The sequence below is a fragment of the Oncorhynchus nerka genome, linkage group LG26 (genome assembly GCF_034236695.1).
Source record: "Oncorhynchus nerka isolate Pitt River linkage group LG26, Oner_Uvic_2.0, whole genome shotgun sequence".
NCBI classification, from domain to species: domain Eukaryota; kingdom Metazoa; phylum Chordata; class Actinopteri; order Salmoniformes; family Salmonidae; genus Oncorhynchus; species Oncorhynchus nerka.
This window is the reverse complement of record NC_088421.1, coordinates 18,052,548-18,079,709: the sequence shown is the minus strand read 5'-3', so window position 1 is coordinate 18,079,709 and position 27,162 is coordinate 18,052,548. Positions and strand designations below refer to the sequence as shown.

General features: G+C 44.7%; 2 protein-coding genes across 3 annotated transcripts; both read left to right on the top strand.

The window, feature by feature from the left end:
- Positions 1-6,275: 6,275 nt before the first annotated feature.
- On the top strand, positions 6,276-11,048 carry LOC115110456 (transmembrane protein 205-like). Of its 2 annotated transcripts, none has more exons than XM_029636135.2 (4): positions 6,276-6,383; positions 9,391-9,499; positions 9,664-9,827; positions 10,004-11,048. In XM_029636135.2, exons 2-4 carry the CDS (start codon positions 9,400-9,402, stop codon positions 10,304-10,306), a joined length of 567 nt encoding a protein of 188 aa, XP_029491995.1. In that variant the 5' UTR covers positions 6,276-6,383; positions 9,391-9,399; the 3' UTR covers positions 10,307-11,048. The 2 variants fall into 2 exon arrangements, with proteins under 2 accessions (XP_029491995.1, XP_029491994.1); XM_029636134.2 differs by having other exon boundaries at positions 6,296-6,432.
- A 1,451-nt stretch (positions 11,049-12,499) lies between these two features.
- LOC115110457 (ras-related protein Rab-3D-like) lies at positions 12,500-25,630 on the top strand. Its single transcript, XM_029636137.2, has 5 exons — positions 12,500-12,735; positions 15,483-15,722; positions 22,371-22,489; positions 22,582-22,706; positions 22,919-25,630. The coding sequence occupies exons 2-5, from the start codon at positions 15,483-15,485 to the stop codon at positions 23,104-23,106; spliced, it is 672 nt and encodes a 223-aa protein (XP_029491997.1). The 5' UTR covers positions 12,500-12,735; the 3' UTR covers positions 23,107-25,630.
- The last annotated feature ends 1,532 nt before the right edge of the window (positions 25,631-27,162 follow it).

Below are 27,162 nucleotides of genomic sequence, written 5' to 3'. Positions count from 1 at the left end.
GCATTCACCTTAAGACATCCAGTGGAACAGCCACTTTACAATAGTGCATCTAAATCTAGTAAGGGGGGGGTGAGAAGGATTACTTTATCCTATCCTAGGTATTCCTGAAAGAGGTGGGGTTTCAGGTGTCTCCGGAAGGTGGTGATTGACTCCGCTGTCCTGGCGTCGTGAGGGAGTTTGTTCCACCATTGGGGGCCAGAGCAGCGAACAGTTTTGACTGGGCTGCGCGGGAACTGTACTTCCTCAGTGGTAGGGAGGCGAGCAGGCCAGAGGTGGATGAACGCAGTGCCCTTGTTTGGGTGTAGGGCCTGATCAGAGCCTGGAGGTACTGAGGTGCCGTTCCCCTCACAGCTCCGTAGGCAAGCACCATGGTCTTGTAGCGGATGCGAGCTTCAACTGGAAGCCAGTGGAGAGAGCGGAGGAGCGGGGTGACGTGAGAGAACTTGGGAAGGTTGAACACCAGACGGGCTGCGGCGTTCTGGATGAGTTGTAGGGGTTTAATGGCACAGGCAGGGAGCCCAGCCAACAGCGAGTTGCAGTAATCCAGACGGGAGATGACAAGTGCCTGGATTAGGACCTGCGCCGCTTCCTGTGTGAGGCAGGGTCGTACTCTGCGGATGTTGTAGAGCATGAACCTACAGGAACGGGCCACCGCCTTGATGTTAGTTGAGAACGACAGGGTGTTGTCCAGGATCACGCCAAGGTTCTTAGCGCTCTGGGAGGAGGACACAATGGAGTTGTCAACCGTGATGGCGAGATCATGGAACGGGCAGTCCTTCCCGGGAGGAAGAGCAGCTCCGTCTTGCCGAGGTTCAGCTTGAGGTGGTGATCCGTCATCCACACTGATATGTCTGCCAGACATGCAGAGATGCGATTCGCCACCTGGTCATCAGAAGGGGGAAAGGAGAAGATTAATTGTGTGTCGTCTGCATAGCAATGATAGGAGAGACCATGTGAGGTTATGACAGAGCCAAGTGACTTGGTGTATAGCGAGAATAGGAGAGGGCCTAGAACAGAGCCCTGGGGGACGCCAGTGGTGAGAGCGCGTGGTGAGGAGACAGATTCTCGCCACGCCACCTGGTAGGAGCGACCTGTCAGGTAGGACGCAATCCAAGCGTGGGCCGCGCGGAGATGCCCAACTCGGAGAGGGTGGAGAGGAGGATCTGATGGTTCACAGTATCGAAGGCAGCCGATAGGTCTAGAAGGATGAGAGCAGAGGAGAGAGAGTTAGCTTTAGCAGTGCGGAGCGCCTCCGTGATACAGAGAAGAGCAGTCTCAGTTGAATGACTAGTCTTGAAACCTGACTGATTTGGATCAAGAAGGTCATTCTGAGAGAGATAGCGGGAGAGCTGGCCAAGGACGGCACGTTCAAGAGTTTTGGAGAGAAAAGAAAGAAGGGATACTGGTCTGTAGTTGTTGACATCGGAGGGATCGAGTGTAGGTTTTTTCAGAAGGGGTGCAACTCTCGCTCTCTTGAAGACGGAAGGGACGTAGCCAGCGGTCAGGGATGAGTTGATGAGCGAGGTGAGGTAAGGGAGAAGGTCTCCGGAAATGGTCTGGAGAAGAGAGGAGGGGATAGGGTCAAGCGGGCAGGTTGTTGGGCGGCCGGCCGTCACAAGACGCGAGATTTCATCTGGAGAGAGAGGGGAGAAAGAGGTCAGAGCACAGGGTAGGGCAGTGTGAGCAGAACCAGCGGTGTCGTTTGACTTAGCAAACGAGGATCGGATGTCGTCGACCTTCTTTTCAAAATGGTTGACGAAGTCATCTGCAGAGAGGAAGGAGGGGGGAGGAGGATTCAGGAGGGAGGAGAAGGTGGCAAAGAGCTTCCTAGGGTTAGAGGCAGATGCTTGGAATTTAGAGTGGTAGAAAGTGGCTTTAGCAGCAGAGACAGAAGAGGAAAATGTAGAGAGGAGGGAGTGAAAGGATGCCAGGTCCGCAGGGAGGCGAGTTTTCCTCCATTTCCGCTCGGCTGCCCGGGAGCCCTGTTCTGTGAGCTCGCAATGAGTCGTCGAGCCACGGAGCGGGAGGGGAGGACCGAGCCGGCCTGGAGGATAGGGGACATAGAGAGTCAAAGGATGCAGAAAGGGAGGAGAGGAGGGTTGAGGAGGCAGAATCAGGAGATAGGTTGGAGAAGGTTTGAGCAGAGGGAAGAGATGATAGGATGGAAGAGGAGAGAGTAGCGGGGGAGAGAGAGCGAAGATTGGGACGGCGCGATACCATCCGAGTAGGGGCAGTGTGGGAAGTGTTGGATGAGAGCGAGAGGGAAAAGGATACAAGGTAGTGGTCGGAGACTTGGAGGGGAGTTGCAGTGAGGTTAGTGGAAGAACAGCATCTAGTAAAGATGAGGTTGAGCGTATTGCCTGCCTTGTGAGTAGGGGGGGAAGGTGAGAGGGTGAGGTCAAAAGAGGAGAGGAGTGGAAAGAAGGAGGCAGAGAGGAATGAGTCAAAGGTAGACGTGGGGAGGTTAAAGTCGCCCAGAACTGTGAGAGGTGAGCCGTCCTCAGGAAAGGAGCTTATCAAGGCATCAAGCTCATTGATGAACTCTCCGAGGGAACCTGGAGGGCGATAAATGATAAGGATGTTAACATTTACATTTAAGTCATTTAGCAGACGCTCTTATCCAGAGCGACTTACAAAGCTTGAAAGGGCTGGTAACTGTGACAGCATGGAATTCAAAGGAGGCGATAGACAGATGGGTAAGGGGAGAAAGAGAGAATGACCACTTGGGAGAGATGAGGATCCCGGGGCCACCACCCCGCTGACCAGAAGCTCTCGGGGTGTGCGAGAACACGTGGGCGGACGAAGAGAGAGCAGTAGGAGTAGCAGTGTTATCTGTGGTGATCCATGTTTCCGTCAGTGCCAAGAAGTCGAGGGACTGGAGGGAGGCATAGGCTGAGATGAACTCTGCCTTGTTGGCCGCAGATCGGCAGTTCCAGAGGCTACCGGAGACCTGGAACTCCACGTGGGTCGTGCGCGCTGGGACCACCAGATTAGGGTGGCCGCGGCCACGCGGTGTGGAGCGTTTGTATGGTCTGTGCAGAGAGGAGAGAACAGGGATAGACAGACACATAGTTGACAGGCTACAGAAGAGGCTACGCTAATGCAAAGGAGATTGGAATGACAAGTGGACTACACGTCTCGAATGTTCAGAAAGTTAGGCTTACGTAGCAAGAATCTTATTGACTAAAATGATTAAAATGATACAGTACTGCTGAAGTAGGCTAGCTGGCAGTGGCTGCGTTGTTGACTTTGTAGGCTAGCTGGCAGTGGCTGCGTTGTTGGCACTACACTAATCAAGTCGTTCCGTTGAGTGTGATAGTTTCTACAGTGGTGCTATTCGGGGGCTAGCTGGCTAGCTAGCAGTGTTGATTACGTTACGTTGCGTTAAAAGAACGACAGTAGCTGGCTAGCTAACCTAGAAAATCGCTCTAGACTACACAATTATCTTTGATACAAAGACGGCTATGTAGCTAGCTATGTAGCTAGCTACGATCAAACAAATCAAACCGTTGTACTGTAATGAAATGAAATGAAAATGTGATACTACCTGTGGAGCGAATGCGACCGGGTTGTTGAGTGAGGAAGTTATATTCGGTAGACGTTGGCTAGCTGTTGGCTAGCTAGCAGTGTCTCCTACGTTAAGGACGACAAATAGCTGGCTAGCTAACCTCGGTAAATTAAGATAATCACTCTAAGACTACACACTCTAAACTACACAATTATCTTGGATACGAAGACAGCAAAGACAACTATGTAGCTAGCTAACACTACACTAATCAAGTCGTTCAGTTGAGTGTAATAGTTTTTACAGTGCTGCTATTCGGAAGACGGTGGACGTTTGCTAGCTGGCTAGCTGCTGGGCAGATAGCAGTGTAGACTACGTTCGGACGACGAAATACGATAATTATGCAATTATCTTTGATACAAAGACGGCTATGTAGCTAGCTAAGAAGAAATTGCTAAGATTAGACAAATCAAACCGTTGTACTATAATGAAATGTAATGAAATGTAATGAAAAGTTATACTACCTGCAGACCGAAGCGCTCGGATGCGACCGCTCGCTCCAACCTGGCAGACATATTGATTTCCACTTTGATCTTTGGTGTCATTCCTTTGGCACATTCCACTTTGCCTGAATCTGAATCGGCTGGCATAACCCGCTGTCCTATTCGTTCAGTTAGGCCTAGTATGCGATGCAAGAGACCATGCACACAGCAATGAAAACTGATCTCAGCAAACAGAAAAATACACTTTTTATTTCAATGCAAATGCTGTATCTTTTGTAGATCAACAGAAAGTTAATTACCAGATATCTTACCCGTTTTATTGGGAGCCTTGCCTTTCGATAATGTTATAGTTTGAAGCTTATTCTGTAACTCAGAAACATCTGACCTAGGGGAGAACACTTGTTATAAGGATGCATCATCATAATTCCTTTAGGAATAGCAGTCTGTCAGATTGCTTGCCATGCTCGTCTACTCTAACCTCACCCCAGAACTTTCACCTTAAATTTGACCTGAGCATTTCCTGAGGCCTCTGCAGTTTGAGTATGTCGTCCTTCATCTGATAGCTGTCAATCATCCTCTCCAAGCACTGAAAATGGAGATATATATTCCAGAACATGTCACATAACATGAGATAAGTTTCAGCAGTCCAAATCATTATAACCCATGTATAGTTCAGAAGATTGTTTCAAGTGTAAAGTTTGTATCATTTGTTTGATGAGTGAAATAATTTATGTCAAAATGATTTGGGGGAGAGAAATGTGAGCTCTGAGCTCTTATAATATTTGCAGTATTTCTCTGTCAATCTGCGCATAGTTTCGTCTCTTAGTTTTTCTAAAAAGGAAAGGAAAACTTGAGTAAGGTTTATAAAAAGCCTCCATTAGAACAACATCATGGAAGGGGGTCTTGTTCTGAAAAACATAAAATCAAACCTGCTAAGCAGCCCATGAAAGTTGTGGACTTCCTCCCTTAGCTCAGCAATCTGCTCCCACAGGACTCTTCGACTGAAGAAACAGACAACATACACAGAAAAATATGGAGAGGGAATTACATGTTATTACTGCATTATCCCACTGAGCTAAAGTCTACTTATCATCATGCAAGTGTAGTTCACCAAAGTATCCCCACCACACCACACTCCAGACTGCCTTATCCAGATCTACCTGTGGTAGAGTTCCTGAGAGATGTGGTTGATGGCAGCCTGCCTCTGGATATCTGAGGGGTGAGTGCTGGAGCAGGGGGCTTGGAGAGTAGGACAGGAGCAGGGAGAGTGGGACAGGAGAGTGCGCAGGTAGTGGAGCTCAGTGGAGACCTCACAGCCTAGGCCCTCAAAACGCTCCTCAAAGTGCTGGGCGGCAACATGTGCAGCCAAATGGTGCACCTCGGCTGGAGGAACGAGGACAGGAGGACAGTTTATGTCATATTTAAGTCATTGTTATGACAGTGCTATTTAGCCCTTATGACAGAGGGTTCCACTCAAGTAAAGAGTAACCCATGCATTCAAAAAAATAATAATAATAATCAGGGAATCAAGAGTCAGGTGTGTTTCAGGCGTGATTGTGTTGTGTCCTCCCTTACATTGAAGGACTGCCATGGTATTGAGATTCTGGGTTCTCTCTGCCTCTTGCATGCACAGGGAATCAATAGTCTACAAAACAACAAATATTAATTGAAACAATATCCCCTGAATAAAACAGTAACCATTATAAGCCATCAAATAAAACAGTAGACAATCGTGAATATGGGAAGAATACAACATTCTACAGGAAGCAGTTAGTCACCTTGGCTTGTGTTTCAACCTCTGACCTAATTCTTTCCACATCTCGGAGAGACTCCTGAGATTCACCTCCTGCTACTAGAAGACAAGTCAAGAAAGTCAGTGAACAATGACCATGCAGTATTACACCAGGCATTGTCAAGTTATGTTACTTTCTGATAATCACATTGACACAATAACACTTACACACCTTCAGCGGGAAGGGGCGGTGGTTCACACTGAAACAACAATCGACATTGTATTGAAAATCATTCTAACAAACTATTTTGGTACTGTATGACATTGAGTGCCAAATGTGTTTTCTACTCACCAAGGCCCTCTTGTCCTCCACCAACTGGCCTGAGCTAAATTAATTGTAAGTGGGTGGGAAAAAACGGTGTCACAATGACAAGGCGGGGGGGATACGTTCTATCTCATTGATAATTGGTTTGTGGGTTATAATTTAACGTAATATGTATTTTGTGATAATGTGATTTGTAGATATTGCTTGGGGGGCGTGGTTAATGGCAATTGACGTTTGAGAGAGGAAGTGTTGTTCTAGTGTTCGATCAACGGGAGTTGGGAAAAGAGTGTTTCCCTTCAGTCAACATACCACATCCAGGTAGTTATTTTTCAGTAGATTTTTTTGAAGGAAAAAAGAAGACAAACAAGTAAGAAGCCACTCTCCTCTCTTTGGAATGCACTGCAACACTACATGCGCGCAGTTGTGTAATTCACCTAGCTTAGCGAGTTACTATGGGTTGTGCTAGCGACATTTGTAGTTTATCTGACAAATGCCATTCCACTCATGGTTTCCAATTCCCAAAATGTGATATTGAATTAAGTATTTAATCCTCAACAGTATCATTTTTAAATGTTTTGTTAGCTAGCTATCCAACTTTGAAGTATCAGTCTTAGTAAACAGGTCAGAACTCTTATCTCTCGAAGCCACTATCACTTGCATGCTAATCAAGCTTGCACGTGTAAACGGACCACTTTCCAGTCATCAAATGATGCTGTTTTAAGGGGGTTTCAAAAGGTCTTTGTTGAATTAGTGATTTTGGGTGGGGATGTTTTTGGGGGGTTTTATGTCCCCAATGCAATTTTAAAAAATGCCTTCCTAACCATCTTAAATAAACATGCCCCATTCAAGAAATTTAGAACCAGGAACAGATATAGCCCATGGTTCTCCCCAGACCTGACTGCCCTTAACCAACACAAAAACATCCTATGGCGTTCTGCATTAGCATCGAACAGCCCCCGTGATATGCAGCTGTTCAGGGAAGCTAGAAACCGTTATACACAGGCAGTTAGAAAAGCCAAGGCTAGCTTTTTCAAGCAGAAATTTGCTTCCTGCAACACTAACTCAAAAAAGTTCTGGGACACTGTAAAGTCCATGGAGAATAAGAACACCTCCTCCCAGCTGCCCACTGCACTGAAGATAGGAAACACTGTCACCACTGATAAATCCACCATAATTGAGAATTTCAATAAGCATTTTTCTACGGCTGGCCATGCTTTCCACCTGGCTACTCCTACCCCGGTCAACAGCACTGCACCCCCAACAGCAACTCGCCCAAGCCTTCCCCATTTCTCCTTCTCCCAAATCCATTCAGCTGATGTTCTGAAAGAGCTGAAAAATCTGGACCCCTACAAATCAGCCGGGCTAGATAATCTGGACCCTTTCTTTCTAAAATGATCTGCCGAAATTGTTGCCACCCCTATTACTAGCCTGTTCAACCTCTCTTTCGTGTCGTCTGAGATTCCCAAAGATTGGAAAGCAGCTGCGGTCATCCCCCTCTTCAAAGGGGGGGACACTCTTGACCCAAACTGCTACAGACCTATATCTATCCTACCATGCCTTTCTAAGGTCTTCCGAAAGCCAAGTCAACAAACAGATTACCGACCATTTCGAATCTCACCATACCTTCTCTGCTATGCAATCTGGTTTCAGAGCTGGTCATGGGTGCACCTCAGCCACGCTCAAGGTCCTAAACGATATCTTAACCTCCATCGATAAGAAACATTACTGTGCAGCCGTATTCATTGATCTGGCCAAGGCTTTCGACTCTGTCAATCACCACATCCTCATCGGCAGACTCGACAGCCTTGGTTTCTCAAATGATTGCCTCGCCTGGTTCACCAACTACTTCTCTGATAGAGTTCAGTGTGTCAAATCGGAGGGTCTGCTGTCCGGACCTCTGGCAGTCTCTATGGGGGTGCCACAGGGTTCAGTTCTTGGACCGACTCTCTTCTCTGTATACATCAATGAGGTCGCTCTTGCTGCTGGTGAGTCTCTGATCCACCTCTACGCAGACGACACCATTCTGTATACTTCCGGCCCTTCTTTGGACACTGTGTTAACAACCCTCCAGGCAAGCTTCAATGCCATACAACTCTCCTTCCGTGGCCTCCAATTGCTCTTAAATACAAGTAAAACTAAATGCATGCTCTTCAACCGATCGCTACCTGCACCTACCCGCCTGTCCAACATCACTACTCTGGACGGCTCTGACTTAGAATACGTGGACAACTACAAATACTTAGGTGTCTGGTTAGACTTTAAACTCTCCTTCCAGACCCATATCAAACATCTCCAATCCAAAGTTAAATCTAGAATTGGCTTCCTATTTCGCAACAAAGCATCCTTCACTCATGCTGCCAAACATACCCTTGTAAAACTGACCATCCTACCAATCCTCGACTTTGGCGATGTCATTTACAAAATAGCCTCCAATACCCTACTCAACAAATTGGATGCAGTCTATCACAGTGCAATCCGTTTTGTCACCAAAGCCCCATATACTACCCACCATTGCGACCTGTACGCTCTCGTTGGCTGGCCCTCGCTTCATACTCGTCGCCAAACCCACTGGCTCCATGTCATCTACAAGACCCTGCTAGGTAAAGTCCCCCCTTATCTCAGCTCGCTGGTCACCATAGCATCTCCCACCTGTAGCACACGCTCCAGCAGGTATATCTCTCTAGTCACCCCCAAAACCAATTCTTTCTTTGGCCGCCTCTCCTTCCAGTTCTCTGCTGCCAATGACTGGAACGAACTACAAAAATCTCTGAAACTGGAAACACATCTCCCTCACTAGCTTTAAGCACCAACTGTCAGAGCATCTTACATATTACTGCATCTGTACATAGCCCACCTATAATTTAGCCCAAACAACTACCTCTTTCCCAACTGTATTTAATTAATGTATTTATTTTTGCTCCTTTGCACCCCATTATTTTTATTTTTACTTTGCACATTCTTCCATTGCAAAACTACCATTCCAGTGTTTTACTTGCTATATTGTATTTACTTTGCCACCATGGCCTTTTTTGCCTTTACCTCCCTTCTCACCTCATTTGCTCACATTGTATATAGACCTGTTTATACTGTATTATTGACTGTATGTTTGTTTTACTCCATGTGTAACTCTGTGTCATTGTATCTGTCGAACTGCTTTGCTCTATCTTGGCCAGGTCGCAATTGTAAATGAGAACTTGTTCTCAACTTGCCTACCTGGTTAAATAAAGGTGAAATAAATAAATAAAAATGCTGTAAATGAATACGTTTCATTATCTGGTTTGCTTGCTAACATTTATCTGGGACTTTTTCTATTTTTGTCCCCCAGATTAATACCATGGTCACAGAAGGGGAGCCTACAGATTTGGTGAAAGTGCTGCACCTGCTGGTGCTGTCTTTCGCATGGGGAATGCAGTTGTGGGTCTCCTTTATAGCAGGTGATGCTATTGGGATCGATAGAGGATGAGCAGAGGAAATCTGTTAGATTGTAGGGTTTTGCTAACACTTGAAGTGGCATATCAAAAGTTAAAATTAAGAATTTGAGGCACCGTATTTGTCTCCCCATTTCTCTCACTTACATTATCTCTTTTCCCACCCACAGGTTTTACACTGGTGAAGCAGGTAACACTGCACACCTTTGGGCTGGTGCAAAGCAAGCTGTTCCCTGTCTATTTCTATTGCTTACTGGGCAGCAACTTTGTCAGCCTGGCTGTGTATGCAGTCTACCACCCCAGAGAGCTGCTGGATTGGCACGAAAGCCTGCAGGTTATATCACATTCTTTTGTCATTTAGGGCAGGATTCAATCTGTACTGGTGAAGCGTTACAGATTGCGCAATCAAAATGTTAAGATTATTTCCGATTTAGATATTGGTTGTATCTACATTATAGACGTGACCTATGTTATTGACAATTCTGACTAAAAATTGTTCTTCCCCTATAGATGGCCCTGTACTTTGTGGCAGTCATCATGGCAGGTCTAAACGCACAGTGGTTTGGCCCGTCTGCCACAGAGGTTATGTTCAAGCTGCGGGAGGTGGAGCAGGAGCATGGCCTGGGGAACCAAATAGGGATAGGGAGCCAGAGGGAAGTCTACGCCAAACTCAGGGAGCAGGACCCCAAGTACAAGGCCTACAAGAGGACCTTTGGCCACTATCATGGCCTGTCCAACCTATGCAACCTGATTGGCTTTATCTGCACAACCACCAACATAGTGTACACAGCTCTCAATTTACACACCATTTAGAGATTGTGTATATGTGGTGTTTGGTGACAGGTTTTCATATTGTCTGTCAATGAGAGGATGTATGTATCAAGTGTCTCAGAGTAGGAGTGCTGATGTAGGATTTTTGCCTTTAAATCACAATAAATATTATTACATAGCTCTGGAAAAAATCTGAAAAGATGTGATTGGTCAAAAGACCAATTAGTGGGGGAAAAATATCAAAATTGGCTGCCTGTGTAAATGCAGCTTTAGGCATATTACATATGGATCTTAGTTCAGCACGCTTGATGCATACGGCCCTCAAACAACGCTTAACCATATTTTTTAAAATGTACCTTTTTAATCTAATTGTTTCACCTGTCAATAGAAAACATAGCACACAATGTCAAAGGATTTCTGGTATTAAAACGGAGGTTTAACACTTACACAGAACTTGAAGATACATTTTTTTTTTGAAAAGCACAAGCTTCTGATGGGATAAAGGATGGGACATTATTGCTTATGACTTCCACTAGAGGGTACTGTCTGCAGAACATTTATTTTTACAATCATTAGGCAGATATTTTTTAACAATATAACATTTAGCTCAGGGTTGTTGCACAGAATTATGTACTGTGAATAAATCACAATTATGGAAATTCCTACAAATAATGAATTCAATAGCACCAATAATATTAAGTCATTTTTTATGTTGAAACAAGAAAAAATAAAGTTCAGTTTGAGTTGTTACCCTTGATGGAATCAGGAAATGCACTCTCCTACAGTTTGAGCATTTTCTTTGGAAAATCAGGTGCAATACTGGGTCAATAACATGCAACATATTGAGACCAGACCACACAGTTAGTGCCCACCTCTTGGAACAGACTGGTTCTAACTTCATTATTGTGATGGACATCACATTTTTTTTAAACAGCTTTGAATAAATGGACCGACCAGTGCTTTGCTGGCAAGCCTGGGAGGAGAGGGATGATGTCTTAATAAAGTTAAAATATCACTAATGGATAACTGGACAGAACCCAAAACTAATGGTGTTTCAGAGTGAGTGAAAAGGCTTCTAGTCTGGTTGTTTTAGCTGCATGCATGTATGTATCTTTATTAGTGTTAATGTCAAACTACAATGTTGAGATTTTGACTCAGAATAGTTAGTTTACAGTGGAAAATCAAAAATAACATTTAATTATATAGCCCTATCAGCTGATATCTTAAAGTGCTGTACAGAAACCCAGCCTAAAACCCCAAACAGCAAGCAATGCAGGTGTAGAAGCACGGTGGCTAGGAAAAACTCCCTAGAAAGGCCAAAACCTAGGAAGAAACCTAGAGAGGAACCTTTCAAAAAAAGGAAAAGACCAAATTATCTACAGACATACAGGTACACCACAACCAAACTCATTCACTCCCCATGTTACATTACCCAGATACCACAGCAGGTCAATGAGCCACAAACTGGTGGTGTTGGTATGGTGGATATGGTGCTGCTAAAAGTAAGCCGTGTGAACTAGAAAACAAAGTACCCTTCATGTGCAGTAGTAGAAAAAACATTTCACACACTGCTGATTTCTGGAATTCCTAAGTAGTGACTATGTGCTAGTGTCAAACAGGATTTCCAAAACTCGGTGCACATTTTATTTTTTGCCCTAGCACTAACCATCAAAGCCGTGGTGGCTTTGATTATTTGAATCAGCCGTGTAGTGCTTGAGCAAAAACCAAAACATGCACCAAAACAGGGGGTCCTAGGACCGAGTTTGGGAAACCCTGGTCTAAAAGACCAGGAAGTGTCAAGGATGTACACTTATTCACTCACGGAAATAATTCTGATTTATTAACTGGTGGATGCTTTTACAAAGTTGGCTTACCATATCTGTACGAAAATATTAACATTTTAGAATCTAAACCCAGTGATCTCATTAGTGTATTTCTAATGATCTGCAACTCTGCATTATCAAATGTTGAGTTATACTTAATAAATTGAGGTTGGCAGACTGCAAAGCATCTCCAAAATTCAGATCAGAAGACTGACCCAGCTGAGAGTATTCCCTATTTTATTCAACAATTTAATACACATTAACATAAGTCAAACACAAACATACTGTATATGCTGCCTTGATTTGTGAAAGTTCTTATTTCGAAACAGACTAGAGCTGAGTGAGGGATCATAAAGTACAGGAAATTTGCTCTCTGGAAGTGTGTGAGAGATTATAGCTGTGTGAATACTGTCGTGTGAGGTGGCCACTACACTGACTGCTGCGCTCTCGAAGGGTGGGTGCTCCTTTGTACACAAACGAGATCCGGGAGCTGCCTGTTCTATTCCGCAAACGCTCAGAGGAAAACGGTGAGGCAGAAAGCCGTGGGCGGAAAGAGAATTCAGGTTGTTGAAGACCCTAGGGAACTTTCACTTGAAAGGAAATAACATTGAAGGTTAAAGTCAAAGAATTTCCTTTTCCATAGATTAGGTAAGTGGTTGGAAAAAGTTTTGTAAATATTTTCTGCGCCTTTGTCCAGCTTCCTTCATGTACAAATTTAAATAACTTGCTGGGCATTGTATTCTCGTTTACTTAACTCAATTTAATGTACACTGGACTTAGTTTTACATGTTTCTATAATGTGACAACAGGTTTTCGAGTCATCGCCAATTAATCCTCGAGGCTCGAGCACCTGGTGCGATTTGATGTATCGACGGATTTTCTTCATCCGCATTCTCTGTATAGAGTCTACTTTGGCAGTTCTATATCATATAGAGATATAGCGGTCACACTTTAGGCGGCATGTGCCTTCTCCCTACAGTTTTCAGCCATTAGCTTCATCCATGACTACCTCATGTGAACTAAAATCCCGACGCTGTGTTTCAACGTTTTGAAACGTCAAATCATCGCTTGCTATGTGGCCTTTGCATTAGCGAGAAAGAATCCTTCAAATAAAAAAATGCACAGATCTATGCAGCTATGGGTGCCTCCATCTGACAAAACTATACCTCCCGAGTTACGCTTACATACAGGTGTTCAGAACACGCTCCATGGCTAATTAGCACAGGTGGTCGCCTCTTATCTTCAGTAAACAAGCTCTGTAAACATGGAGATATGGCCTTGTGGGAACACTAACCACAGGAGGTTGGTGGCACCTTAATTGGGGAGGACAGGCTCGTACTAATGGCTGGAGTGGAATGGTTAAAATGCATCAAACACATAGGTTCCATGTGATTAATGCCATTCACTCCTTTCCAGCCATTATTATGAGTCGTCCTCCACTGACACTAACCCTATCAAGGTGTATCAATTCAACCTTTTTAAATGATTTCTCACTGGTATGAAAGATAAGTTCCTGTATGCTTCCAAAACAGACGCTTGTTAATGTTCAGATTGAGCATCGGGGCTCTTAGCAAAACTCCCCCATACAGAAGATGCCTTTGTCTAATAACTTATGTGTAATGTCATGAAACTGAGAGTCATGATCAAGGGCTTATAGAGATGGAGAATGGACACTTGACAACTTTCAATATGATGGGTAGAGTGAGTGAGTGAGTTGACACAAAAGTATCGGCCTACTTATTGTGCTATTCATTTGAGTTTGTCCAGGTATACTGAAACCACTACAATTTACTAACCTACCTCCTTCACCTGTGTTTACGACCATTCTTTAATAGGGAACAGACAGCTGCCAACCAAGAGTTAATTTCCTATAACAGCTAGGGACCTTACTCAGCAAACAGTGCCAGCTGAGAGACCACACTAGGCCTATTCACCATAATGGCCTCTATTTGTTTTACAGAACTAATGCTTCTCCAATGCATTAAAAAATGACTCCCATTTCAACTCTACTAAGTGGAGGCCTGTTCTGTGATGACAGTGATGTAAAATCTGTCCCGTCAGAGATGTACCCGATTATTGTGGCAGATGGTGGCATGCCAGTATTAAATTCATCACCCCCTGGTCAAAGTGATCTAATGCTACTTGTCCACAAAGACTTTTGGCCATGTGTTTCTCAACACTTCATCATTCAGTGACTTTGGTCTCTAATATCTTAGAATAATTTGGACAGTATGACTGCAGCATTGGGCTGGATTATATAATATTATTATTGGATATTGAATTGAGTGATATTGTAGGCTACTCATTGCCTCAGCAGCACAACAGTTGTCACAGATTTAGGGTAGAAAAACAGTTTCCCCAAATATTATTTTGCCTTAAAGACTTCTTAAGCCACAGTGTAAATGTGCATGATGTGACCAGGATTTAGTAGGTTTACGTTCTGAGGGGAAAACAACATTTGATCCAATGGGTTTCCCGCATATTCTTTGTACACAGTGTGGGACCTATGATCCAATGACTTCAGACCCACAAAGCAATGGTCAGATGAAAGTTTGATTGGTGCCATGTGATAGGGGATTATAGTAGACCTGCCTTTTGCACAGAATCTTTACAAAATCGTTTTGGCCTGTACATCATGCATTTGCCATATTTAACACATTTACCGCACAGGTCATCCCCCATGTTACAAGTAAGGGGCAGTGACTCACTCTCACACCCCTATAATCTCTGTGGGCACAAACATGGAATCATAGCGATACAGCTTCAACAACAGATTTTCTTTGCCCCACAATAGTGTCTGTGGACCGTCCTCTACATTCCCCTTTGTTGTTAAATATCACTACATCTTAAGATGGACATGCTGAGCTAGCTGGCCTGGCCCATTAATTGGCCTGGCGGTTATGTTCTGGACCGGTATCCAAGGAGACAGTCCTCATCAGAGGGAAGCTGTGGTGTGCAGCCCTGATTGTTCAGCTGAGGACGAGGGGGGAGACCATGGACTCTCCTTTCACGCCCTTTCCTTGCAGTCATTACACCCACTTTTAGGAACGAGTGACAGACACTAAAAGGTCTTTATGGTGTGCAACTTGATACCCAGTGGCAGATGCTTGCAGCCTGCAAGTGACTGAGTCATAATAGCTATGACGAGCAGGTTTTAAACTCCCCGCAACCCTTCATTACTGGATCATAACAATTTAGGGGACTGAGCCTGGCCTGTTGATTTTACCTACCATCTGTTGGTATGAAATTGAAAGACTCATCAAATGTTATGTCACATGCGCCGACTACAACAGGTTACAGTGAAAGGCTTTACTTACAAGCCTCTAACCTGATGATTGTGTTTAATTCACCCTGAGCTGTAGTATCACCTCTCACACCTCTGCCTTCCCTTCTAGATGGCGTCAGTGAATGACTCTCGCCTTCAGCAGCAGCCTGCCCAGAAGGATGCGGCTGACCAGAACTTTGACTACATGTTCAAGCTGCTGATCATTGGCAACAGCAGTGTGGGGAAGACCAGCTTCCTGTTCCGCTATGCTGATGACTCCTTCACCTCAGCCTTTGTCTCCACTGTGGGCATAGACTTCAAGGTCAAGACCGTCTTCCGCAATGAGAAAAGGATAAAGCTACAGATATGGGTGAGTTAGCCTTATGCATTTTGTCCCACATGCCAGCTATGGTCTCTAAAACATGATTGCCACCTTTGTGCCACATTTTTTGTCATCATAGTGGACTCTCATACACATCCCATCAAGAGGAAAGTTGTCTTCTGTATTAAACCAGAATATAAATCCATAGGCCAAATCCTTTGCTATTGAATTGAGTTTTTCTGACAGATGGCTGATAATTCTATAGTGGGTCAATCACCAACTTTCATCTGCAAGGCCCTTGCATTTTACACAGTTGTGTAAAAATACTTTGAAGTACTACTTAAGTCGTTGTTTGGGGGTACTTTACAATTAATATTTGACAACTTTTACTCCATTTTATTCCTAAAGAAAATATGTACTTTTTACTACCATACACTTTCCTTGACACCCAAAAGTATACATTACATTTCGAATGCTCAGTCAGGACAACAATATGGTCCAATTCTATCTAATATCAATATAACGCATCTGGCGGATCCACTAAACACAAATACTGCATTTTTAAAAGATGTCTGAGTTTTGGAGTGTGCCCCTGGCTTTCTGTAAATCACGCCATCGGGTTTGCTTAATATAAGGAATTAGATTTATAGTATGTCATTTTTTACCTTTACTTAAGCATGACAATTTATAAATTTTTTCACCACTGTAATTAAGACCATTTAAAACCAGACGCTTTAAGACTTAAGTAGTATTTTACTGGGTGACTTTCACTTCAGTCATTATCTATTATCCTATTGTGACTAGGGGGCAGTATTTTCATTTTTGGAAAAATAACGTTCCCGTAGTAAACGGGAAATTCTGTCAGGACAAGATGCTAGAATATGCATATAATTTACATCTTAGGATATAAAACACTCTAAAGTTTCCAAAACTGTAAAAATATTGTCTGTGAGTATAACAGAATTGATGTTGTAGGCAAAAGCCTGAGAAAAATCCAATCCGGAAGTGCCTCATGTTTTGAAAGCGCTGCGTCCCTATTGAGCAGTGAATGGGCTATCAACCAGATTACTCTTTCTCCTTATTCCCGAAGGTGTCTACAGCATTGTGACGTAGATTTACGCATTTATGTTGAAGAATACCCGTAAGCGGCTACATTGCGCAAGTGGTCACCTGATGGCTCCCAGAGTGACTCTCGCGTAAAATACAGAGGTAGCCATTATTCCAATTTTCCTACTGAAAAACGAATTGTCCCGGCGGATATATTATTGAATAGATATTTGAAAAACACCTTGAGGATTGATTATAAACAACGTTTGCCATGTTTCTGTTGATATTATGGAGCTAATTTTGGAATATTTTTCGGTGTTTTCGTGACTGCAATTTCCGGGCGATTTCTCAGCCAAATGTCAAATCAAATCAAATGAAATTGTATTTGTCACATACACATGGTTAGCAGATGTTAATGCGAGTGTAGCGAAATGCTTGTGCTTCTAGTTCCAACAATGCAGTAATAACCAACAAGTAATCTAACTAACAATTCCAAAACTACTGTCTTATACACAGTGTAAGGGGATAAAGAATATGTACATAAGGATATATGAATGAGTGATGGTACAGAGCAGCATAGGCAAGATACAGTAGATGGTATTGAGTACAGTATATACATATGAGATGAGTATGTAAACAAAGTGGCATAGTTAAAGTGGCTTGTGATACATGTATTACATAAGGATGCAGTCGATGATATAGAGTACAGTATATACGTATGCATATGAGATGAATAATGTAGGGTAAGTAACATTGTATAAGGTAGCATTGTTTAAAGTGGCTAGTGATATATGTACATCATTTCCCATCAATTCCCATTATTAAAGTGGCTGGAGTTGAGTCAGTGTCAGTGTGTTGGCAGCAGCCACTCAATGTTAGTGGTGGCTGTTTAACAGTCTGATGGCCTTGAGATAGAAGCTGTTTTTCAGTCTCTCGGTCCCAGCTTTGATGCACCTGTACTGACCTCGCCTTCTGGATGATAGCGGGGTGAACAGGCAGTGGCTCGGGTGGTTGATGTCCTTGATGATCTTTATGGCCTTCCTGTAACATCGGGTGGTGTAGGTGTCCTGGAGGGCAGGTAGTTTGCCCCCGGTGATGCGTTGTGCTGACCTCACTACCCTCTGGAGAGCCTTACGGTTGAGGGCGGAGCAGTTGCCGTACCAGGCGGTGATACAGCCCGCCAGGATGCTCTCGATTGTGCATCTGTAGAAGTTTGTGAGTGCTTTTGGTGACAAGCCGAATTTCTTCAGCCTCCTGAGGTTGAAGAGGCGCTGCTGCGCCTTCTTCACGATGCTGTCTGTGTGAGTGGACCAATTCAGTTTGTCTGTGATGTGTATGCCGAGGAACTTAAAACTTGCTACCCTCTCCACTACAGTTCTATCGATATGGATAGGGGGGTGTTCCCTCTGCTGTTTCCTGAAGTCCACAATCATCTCCTTAGTTTTGTTGACGTTGAGTGTGAGGTTATTTTCCTGACACCACACTCCGAGGGCCCTCACCTCATCCCTGCCTACCACGGTTGTGTCGTCCGCAAACTTGATGATTGAGTTGGAGGTGTGCGTGGCCACGCAGTCGTGGGTGAACAGGGAGTACAGGAGAGGGCTCAGAACGCACCCTTGTGGGGCCCCAGTGTTGAGGATCAGCGGGGAGGAGATGTTGTTGTCTACCCTCACCACCTGGGGGCGGCCCGTCAGGAAGTCCAGTACCCAGTTGCACAGGGCGGGGTCGAGACCCAGGGTCTCGAGCTTGATGACGAGCTTGGAGGGTTCTATGGTGTTGAATGCCGAGCTGTAGTCGATGAACAGCATTCTCACATAGGTATTCCTCTTGTCCAGATGGGTTAGGGCAGTGTGGTTGAGATTGCATCGTCTGTGGACCTATTTGGGCGGTAAGCAAATTGGAGTGGGTCTAGGGTGTCAGGTAGGGTGGAGGTGATAGGGTCCTTGACTAGTCTCTCAAAGCACTTCATGATGACGGAAGTCGTTTAGCTCAGTTACCTTAGCTTTCTTGGGAACAGGAACAATGGTGGCCCTCTTGAAGCATGTGGGAACAGCAGACTGGTATAGGGATTGATTGAATATGTCCGTAAACACACCGGCCAGCTGGTCTGTGCATGCTCTGAGGGCGCGGCTGGGGATGCCGTCTGGGCCTGCAGCCTTGCGAGGGTTAACACGTTTAAATGTCTTACACACCTCGGCTGCAGTGAAGGAGAGTCCGCATGTTTTCGTTGCAGGCCGTGTCAGTGGCACTGTATTGTCCTCAAAGCGGGCAAAAAAGTTATTTAGTCTGCCTGGGAGCAAGACATCCTGGTCCGTGACTGGACTGTAGACCCTGCCACACGCCTCTTGTGTCTGAGCCGTTGAATTGAGATTCTACTTTGTCTCTGTACTGACGCTTAGCTTGTTTGATAGCCTTGCGGAGGGAATAGCTGCACTGTTTGTATTCGGTCATGTTACCAGTCACCTTGCCCTGATTAAAAGCAGTGGTTCGCGCTTTCAGTTTCACGCGAATGCTGCCATCAATCCACAGTTTCTGGTTAGGGAATGTTTTAATCGTTGCTATGGGAACGACATCTTCAACGCACGTTCTAATGAACTCGCACACCGAATCAGTGTATTCGTCAATATTGTTATCTGACGCAATACGAAACATATCCCAGTCCACGTGATGGAAGCAGTCTTGGAGTGTGGAGTCAGCTTGGTCGGACCAGCATTGGACAGACCTCAGCGTGGGAGCCTCTTGTTTTAGTTTCTGTCTGTAGGCAGGGATCAACAAAATGGAGTCGTGGTCAGCTTTTCCGAAAGGGGGGCGGGGCAGGGCCTTATATGCGTCGCGGAAGTTAGAGTAACAATGATCCAAGGTTTTTCCACCCCTGGTTGCGCAATCGATATGCTGATAAAATTTAGGGAGTCTTGTTTTCAGATTAGCCTTGTTAAAATCCCCAGCTACAATGAATGCAGCCTCCGGATAAATGGATTCCAGTTTGCAGAGAGTCAAATAAAGTTTGTTCAGAGCCATCGATGTGTCTGCTTGGGGGGGATATATACGGCTGTGATTATGATCGAAGAGAATTCTCTTGGTAGATAATGCGGTCTACATTTGATTGTGAGGAATTCTAAATCAGGTGAACAGAAGGATTTGAGTTCCTGTATGTTTCTTTCATCACACCATGTCTCGTTAGCCATAAGGCATACGCCCCCGCCCCTCTTCTTACCAGAAAGATGTTTGTTCCTGTCGGCGCGATGCGTGGAGAAACCCGCTGGCTGCACCGCCTCCGATAGCGTCTCTCCAGTGAGCCATGTTTCCGTGAAGCAAAGAACGTTAGTCTCTGATGTCCCTCTGGAATGCTACCCTTGCTCGGATTTCATCAACCTTGTTGTCAAGAGACTGGACATTGGCGAGAAGAATGCTAGGGAGTGGTGCACGATTCTGATCCATTTTCCACTTATTTGTCTTTTGACCAACCACAGATCTTTTCACATCAGATCTTTTTCAAAGCTGTACTGATTGGTCAAAAGACCAATTAGTGGGAAAAAATATCAGGTTCTGTGAAAATACTTGAATTACAGAGCTACCAGATTTCTACAATTTATTTCTCTTTAGCCTAGTCCCCTGACGTCTGAAAGTGTTTCAAAGCAAACTATTTCCACGTACAGTGAATGCTGTTTAAACAAGACAAACATCCTATATGGTATTGTATTCAATCAAGATGAATCAGCAGCAACCGTGTCCACACCAATGTACACACCAAAACCAAGCTGACTGACGCACTGACCCTGTTTCCACCTAGGACACGTGATTTGGCTTAATGTCGTCAGTGGTGGCTGGGATCACTGAATGCCATCCGATGAGCATCCAGTGATTTTCAAATCAGAGAAGAATGAAACCTTCCTCAGTTTGCCTCATACATTGGAGGTGTGGAAGTAGCAACCATGTTCAATAAATGAGCCCTAGCTTCGAGAGCAAGTGTACAGTTAATGAACAACCCTATTTGGATGGCGTTTAATCTGCAGCGCCCTGTTTTCACTCGAACCCTCTGAGCCTCACCAATCTATAAAGGGTGTACAGGTGGTGCGCTGTCCACACTGCTGCAAGCTTTCCTCCGCGTCTGTGGCATGAAGGGCTTGAAATGTTTTTTTTATCATGGTTTTAAAAATGAGTTTAATTTGAAGCCTTCTATTGAACCATTATGGTTCTACTTCCTCAACCTGAACCATACTGTTTATTCTAGGAGGATACACCACATGGCAATATGTTAACTGCACAATGACACACCTGGTGTCGGAACCACAAAGCCCAGGGCTTAGATTGTGTCCCTGCTTTGTGTGGGCGGCAGGACCAGGTGACGCATGCTGAGAAGGGTCCTAGTGACATTAATGGCTCTGACCCCCCAACCATTTTACACTTATTGTCATCATGCATATGCTTTTGGACACTATTTTCTTTATTTGGTGTATAGATCGTTGTGGAGACAGTGTATTTGGTTAGTGCTACCTTAAGATCCATTACGATGCCAAATATTTGATCATGTCTGCACATATCAGATAAGATATGCATCTGGTATCTTTCATTCATAAATGAAACAATGACCCTGAGATGACACAGACTCTTTTTCTGGGTAAGGTCATTTAACAGAAGTACACCGCTGCGGATACACCGACTCACACACTTACAGAGCACTTGTCTCTCTAGCCCGGCACCTGCTCTAAGTTGAGAACAGCTCTATTTCTTGCAATCTCTAAATCGGTGGCAGTTTGTTCGGGCTGACTACCCTGCACACTATTAGCCCTAATGAAACATTCATAAAACACCCACCCCACTCTTCAGTGATGTGAAGTCCTCCAATGCAAATGAGGGACCCAGGCCAGGTTACCAAGCGACGGCCAAGGATCGTTGCCATGCCAATTTAATCCCCACACCTGCTTTACTTTTTTTTCACGTTAACCTTTTCTAGGGAAGCAACTCTGACATCACACTCAACCTCTACTTAATTGAAAGGGGCGGCAGCGTAGCCTAGTGGTTAGAATGTTAGACTAGTAACCGAAAGGTTGCAAGTTCAAATCCCTGAGCTGACAAGGTACTAATCTGTCATTCTACCCCTGTACAGGCAGTTAACCCACTGTTCCTAGGCCGTCATTGACAATAAGAATTTGTTCTAAACTGACTTGCCTAGTTAAATAAAGGTAAGATAAACAGGTCTCTACAGCTCTGCGGCACCAGAGAGCTGTTATCGACATCTGACGCTCTCCGTGTTCTTACTGGGTTTTTGTTAGTGGGCCATGACAAATGTAGACATTAGTCTTTGTTTAATCATGTATCTGACACTTTCATTTCTAATAGTCTGAAGTTGACAGTGGCTTTGGGTGGGAAGGTTTAGGCTGATAGTGCCTTGTTCTTTAAATTGTCCTATCACAGAAGTATGTTTATTAATGTCAAATATAAATTTTCTATTTACATTTTTTATTCATTGTATTCTTTTCTAGACTTGCTGAATATTTACAAGCGTATACACACATACTCACCTCTAGCATCTCAAGTCTGTAGGCCTTAGTCAATATTGCCCCCTTCTGGTCTCACAAAATACCACACAATGTAACATGTTCCCAAACCCAACCTGTAAAGAATGACCATCCATCATGTTCCCCACAGGACACAGCGGGACAGGAGCGCTACCGTACCATCACCACAGCCTACTACAGAGGAGCCATGGGCTTCCTGCTCATGTATGACATCACGAACCAGGACTCCTTCAACGCAGTTCAGGACTGGTGAGTAAAAGGTAGAAGGTTCCATCATTTCCATAGTGACCCTGCTGCCTTCTCAGACTGTGCATTCGTCTACTCTCACCTCGGTCATACAGGGCAACTCAGATTAAGACATACTCTTGGGACAACGCACAGGTGATCCTGGTGGGAAACAAGTGTGAACTGGAGGATGACAGGCTCGTCCCCACAGAGGAAGGCCAGAGACTGGCCGAAGATCTTGGTGAGTAGTATCCACGACAGCATGCAGTCTTCGCAAAGACTATACACCAAGAGGTCACACTACCACGGCATACTGACCTCATGAGAACACACTTACACCCAGATATAACAGGGGACACCGAACACTGAAGTCTAAATATCTCATCTGCTTTTCTTGAAATCTCTCCACAGTAAGTAATTACTCTACTCAATTTCCCTGTCTCTGTCTGACAGGGTTCCAGTTCTTCGAGGCCAGCGCCAAGGACAACATCAACGTGAAGCAGGTGTTTGAGCGGCTGGTAGACGTCATCTGTGAGAAGATGAACGAGAGCATGGGCGGAGATGCCAACCTGTTGTCCAATCACAGGAGCACCAGTCTACAGGACTCGCCTCCAGAGAACCATGGGGGCTGTGGCTGCTAAATCCCGCCTCACTTCTCCTCACAGCCCCACAACAAACCCTGGCACTGTGCGTGAAGTATAGAGAGTACACCTCACAAACTACACCCCAGTCTCACACCCCCTAACACAGCCACTACAGTGAAAACCATAAAGCAGCCAGCTGAGATAACCATTGGTCCCCTCCCCTCGGTCCATCCAGCTTTATCCCACATATCCCCTGCTCTAGTTTCTGTATTCCCTGAAAAGGCCCCATCTCTCTTGTGTACTGTGGCCTTCACCCCATGGTCATTATTTTAGGTCATTGTGTTCATTCAGAGTGTAATTAATGAAAATATAATAGTTTAAGACTCAAACAGAGCAGAAGGTGCTTTTGTTTTGGATGCCCCCTGGCTAGGTGCTCCGCTTCGAATGTATTCATTGGACTAAACTTCTCAGAATCCAAAACCAGACAGAAAACAGCACCCCAAAACCTGAAAAACAAAATCCACATTTTTGCTGTCATATCCTTGATCAAAATCTAGATGTAACTGTAATTAATGAAATCAGATGACATCATCCAGACAATCACAAAACTGAGTTATTCTGCTGCTTTGGCCTTTTGCTTCCTTATTTCCCTGACCTCCATGCTTTACTCTGTGACACTGAAGATGCAATTTTGCCATGTCCTCCGAATAATTGTGCGCTACTATTTTTGAGACTTTCTTAATTAACCACTACTGCTTATGGGAAAGAGAAGGTGAAAAGTATGAGATTCTGCTCCAAACAATGTTAGAGTAATGTTGTGCTCTAGGATGTTTGTCTGGGAGGAAGTCGTATAACACTAATGACACTGACACGCGTCATGTGATCTGCTCTGGCATGTCCCCGCTCACCCCTCTGTGCTCCCTTCCTACTCATTGTTCTTCCAACCCGATTGCACCAGGCTTCAACAGTGTCCTGTAATCTGGATGTGCCAGTGTAAACTGCCTGCATTCCTTGCATGATGTTACTGTACTGTTCTTACATCTAAGTTACTGTCTATGAAGTAGCCTAATTAAAGCGAGGTGATTGGCCAAGCATGACACCCATGCTAATTAATTTTCCAAATCATATGCTTAAACAGAAAGACAAATGGTGCACCTAAAGCATGTACAGTGCATTCCATTGTACTGCTTGGATGGCTTCAGTAGAAAAAATATGCATCTCCAACTGGACTGGAGAGACATGCATCTCCCTGTTCTCCAGTCCTCTGTTACTCACAGACACTGCCATTTCCCTATCACTAGCCCCACACTGTTCACTGGTCCTCTGTTACTCACAGACACTGCCATTTCCCTATCACTAGCCCCACACTGTTCACTGGTCCTCTGTTACTCACAGACACTGCCATTTACCTATCACTAGCCCCACACTGTTCATTGGTCCTCTGTTACTCACAGACACTGCCATTTCCCTATCACTAGCCCCACACTGTTCATTGGTCCTGTTACTCACAGACACTGCCATTTCCCTATCACTAGCCCCACACTGTTCACTGGTCCTCTGTTACTCACAGACACTGCCATTTCCCTATCACTAGCCCCACACTGTTCACTGGTCCTCTGTTACTCACAGACACTGCCATTTCCCTATCACTAGCCCCACACTGTTCACTGGTCCTCTGTTACTCACAGACACTGCCATTTACCTATCACTAGCCCCACACTGTTCATTGGTCCTCTGTTACTCACAGACACTGCCATTTCCCTATCACTAGCCCCACACTGTTCATTGGTCCTGTTACTCACAGACACTGCCATTTCCCTATCACTAGCCCCACACTGTTCACTGGTCCTCTGTTACTCACAGACACTGCCATTTCCCTATCACTAGCCCCACACTGTTCACTGGTCCTCTGTTACTCACAGACACTGCCATTTACCTATCACTAGCCCCACACTGTTCACTGGTCCTCTGTTACTCACAGACACTGCCATTTCCCTATCACTAGCCCCACACTGTTCACTGGTCCTCTGTTACTCACAGACACTGCCATTTCCCTATCACTAGCCCCACACTGTTCACTGGTCCTCTGTTACTCACAGACACTGCCATTTCCCTATCACTAGCCCCACACTGTTCACTGGTCCTCTGTTACTCACAGACACTGCCATTTACCTATCACTAGCCCCACACTGTTCATTGGTCCTCTGTTACTCACAGACACTGCCATTTCCCTATCACTAGCCCCACACTGTTCATTGGTCCTGTTACTCACAGACACTGCCATTTCCCTATCACTAGCCCCACACTGTTCACTGGTCCTCTGTTACTCACAGACACTGCCATTTCCCTATCACTAGCCCCACACTGTTCACTGGTCCTCTGTTACTCACAGACACTGCCATTTCCCTATCACTAGCCCCACACTGTTCACTGGTCCTCTGTTACTCACAGACACTGCCATTTACCTATCACTAGCCCCACACTGTTCATTGGTCCTCTGTTACTCACAGACACTGCCATTTCCCTATCACTAGCCCCACACTGTTCATTGGTCCTGTTACTCACAGACACTGCCATTTCCCTATCACTAGCCCCACACTGTTCATTACTCACAGACACTGCCATTTCCCTATCACTAGCCCCACACTGTTCACTGGTCCTCTGTTACTCACAGACACTGCCATTTACCTATCACTAGCCCCACACTGTTCACTGGTCCTCTGTTACTCACAGACACTGCCATTTCCCTATCACTAGCCCCACACTGTTCACTGGTCCTCTGTTACTCACAGACACTGCCATTTCCCTATCACTAGCCCCACACTGTTCACTGGTCCTCTGTTACTCACAGACACTGCCATTTCCCTATCACTAGCCCCACACTGTTCACTGGTCCTCTGTTACTCACAGACACTGCCATTTCCCTATCACTAGCCCCACACTGTTCACTGGTCCTCTGTTACTCACAGACACTGCCATTTCCTATCACTAGCCCCACACTGTTCACTGGTCCTCTGTTACTCACAGACACTGCCATTTCCCTATCACTAGCCCCACACTGTTCACTGGTCCTCTGTTACTCACAGACACTGCCATTTCCCTATCACTAGCCCCACACTGTTCACTGGCCATCAGTTAGGGTCAGGCACGGTCTCGGCGTGATAGCAGCCTTATGTTTTCACGCCAAAGCACTGCTAAAGCTGAGGGGTTGGGTCAAAGCCCGCCAAAAGTATTCATGAGCGCCTACTCTCTCCCATTGCTTATCACAAAGACACTTATCCACCTGGATGCACAGCTGATGCTGACTCGCTGTTTGATATTAGCGGGCTGATTTGTATCAAGTGATTTCCCCTGTTCATCTCCTACCACGAGCAAGTGGTCTCGTTGTGGTGTGAAACATTTTACTGGAGACTTAACTGTTAACCTTTTATAGCTGTGTAAAAACACTATACCCACATTACATCTGCATTATGCCCAAGTTGCAAAGCTTTCTCCTGGGTGTTGTTTGTCAGTGTATTTAAATAGTGTTTTTCTTTCTGCTGCTGAAGGTAACTGGATTGAAAGTGGTGAGGTTTTACTGAAAGTCCTGAGGAGGACTTCTCTAAATCACATGCTGATGCACTGATACCCAGTTTATCTAAATACTTCAATGTCAGTTGATTAAAAAAAACATATTTTTGGGGATAATTATGTTCATCTGAAGTTGTGAGTCATTTTATCCTTTTATTGTCTTTCTGTGGAATTGGTTAGTTTTGTGTAGTCTGGCATTCCATAGGTTATATAGGAGGTTTGTTATAATATTAAGGGGGAACTATACTGTTGTGTCTTAATGTATATTTGTTTTGTTCCTATTTAAAGCTCTGTTTGATGGAAAATCTTATTAGAAAAGGCATATACATTGAATGTGTTTATGAAAATAAAGACTTCATTACAAAATATAAATGCTGAGTTGTCGTTTTATTGTGCAATCCTGATGCTAAATCGTTTAGATGATTAGAACTTGTGAAAGCACAACATCTATGCATTCAAGCGGACAAAGGTTTGAGACCCATGTTCTATGTGGTTAGGTTAGTCTTCATGGTGATACCATCTATAATTTATGGCCTTACGTCC

Bases quoted from the DNA above. Each gene is read 5' to 3' on its own strand.
- LOC115110456 (XM_029636135.2), top strand. From the start codon at position 9,400: ATGGTCACAGAAGGGGAGCCTACAGATTTGGTGAAAGTGCTGCACCTG. The intron at 9,500-9,663 runs GTGATGCTATTG...TCCCACCCACAG, and splicing joins GTGGGTCTCCTTTATAGCAG to GTTTTACACTGGTGAAGCAG. The intron at 9,828-10,003 runs GTTATATCACAT...CTTCCCCTATAG, and splicing joins ATTGGCACGAAAGCCTGCAG to ATGGCCCTGTACTTTGTGGC.
- LOC115110457 (XM_029636137.2), top strand. From the start codon at position 15,483: ATGGCGTCAGTGAATGACTCTCGCCTTCAGCAGCAGCCTGCCCAGAAG. The intron at 15,723-22,370 runs GTGAGTTAGCCT...TGTTCCCCACAG, and splicing joins GGATAAAGCTACAGATATGG to GACACAGCGGGACAGGAGCG. The intron at 22,490-22,581 runs GTGAGTAAAAGG...TCGGTCATACAG, and splicing joins TTCAACGCAGTTCAGGACTG to GGCAACTCAGATTAAGACAT.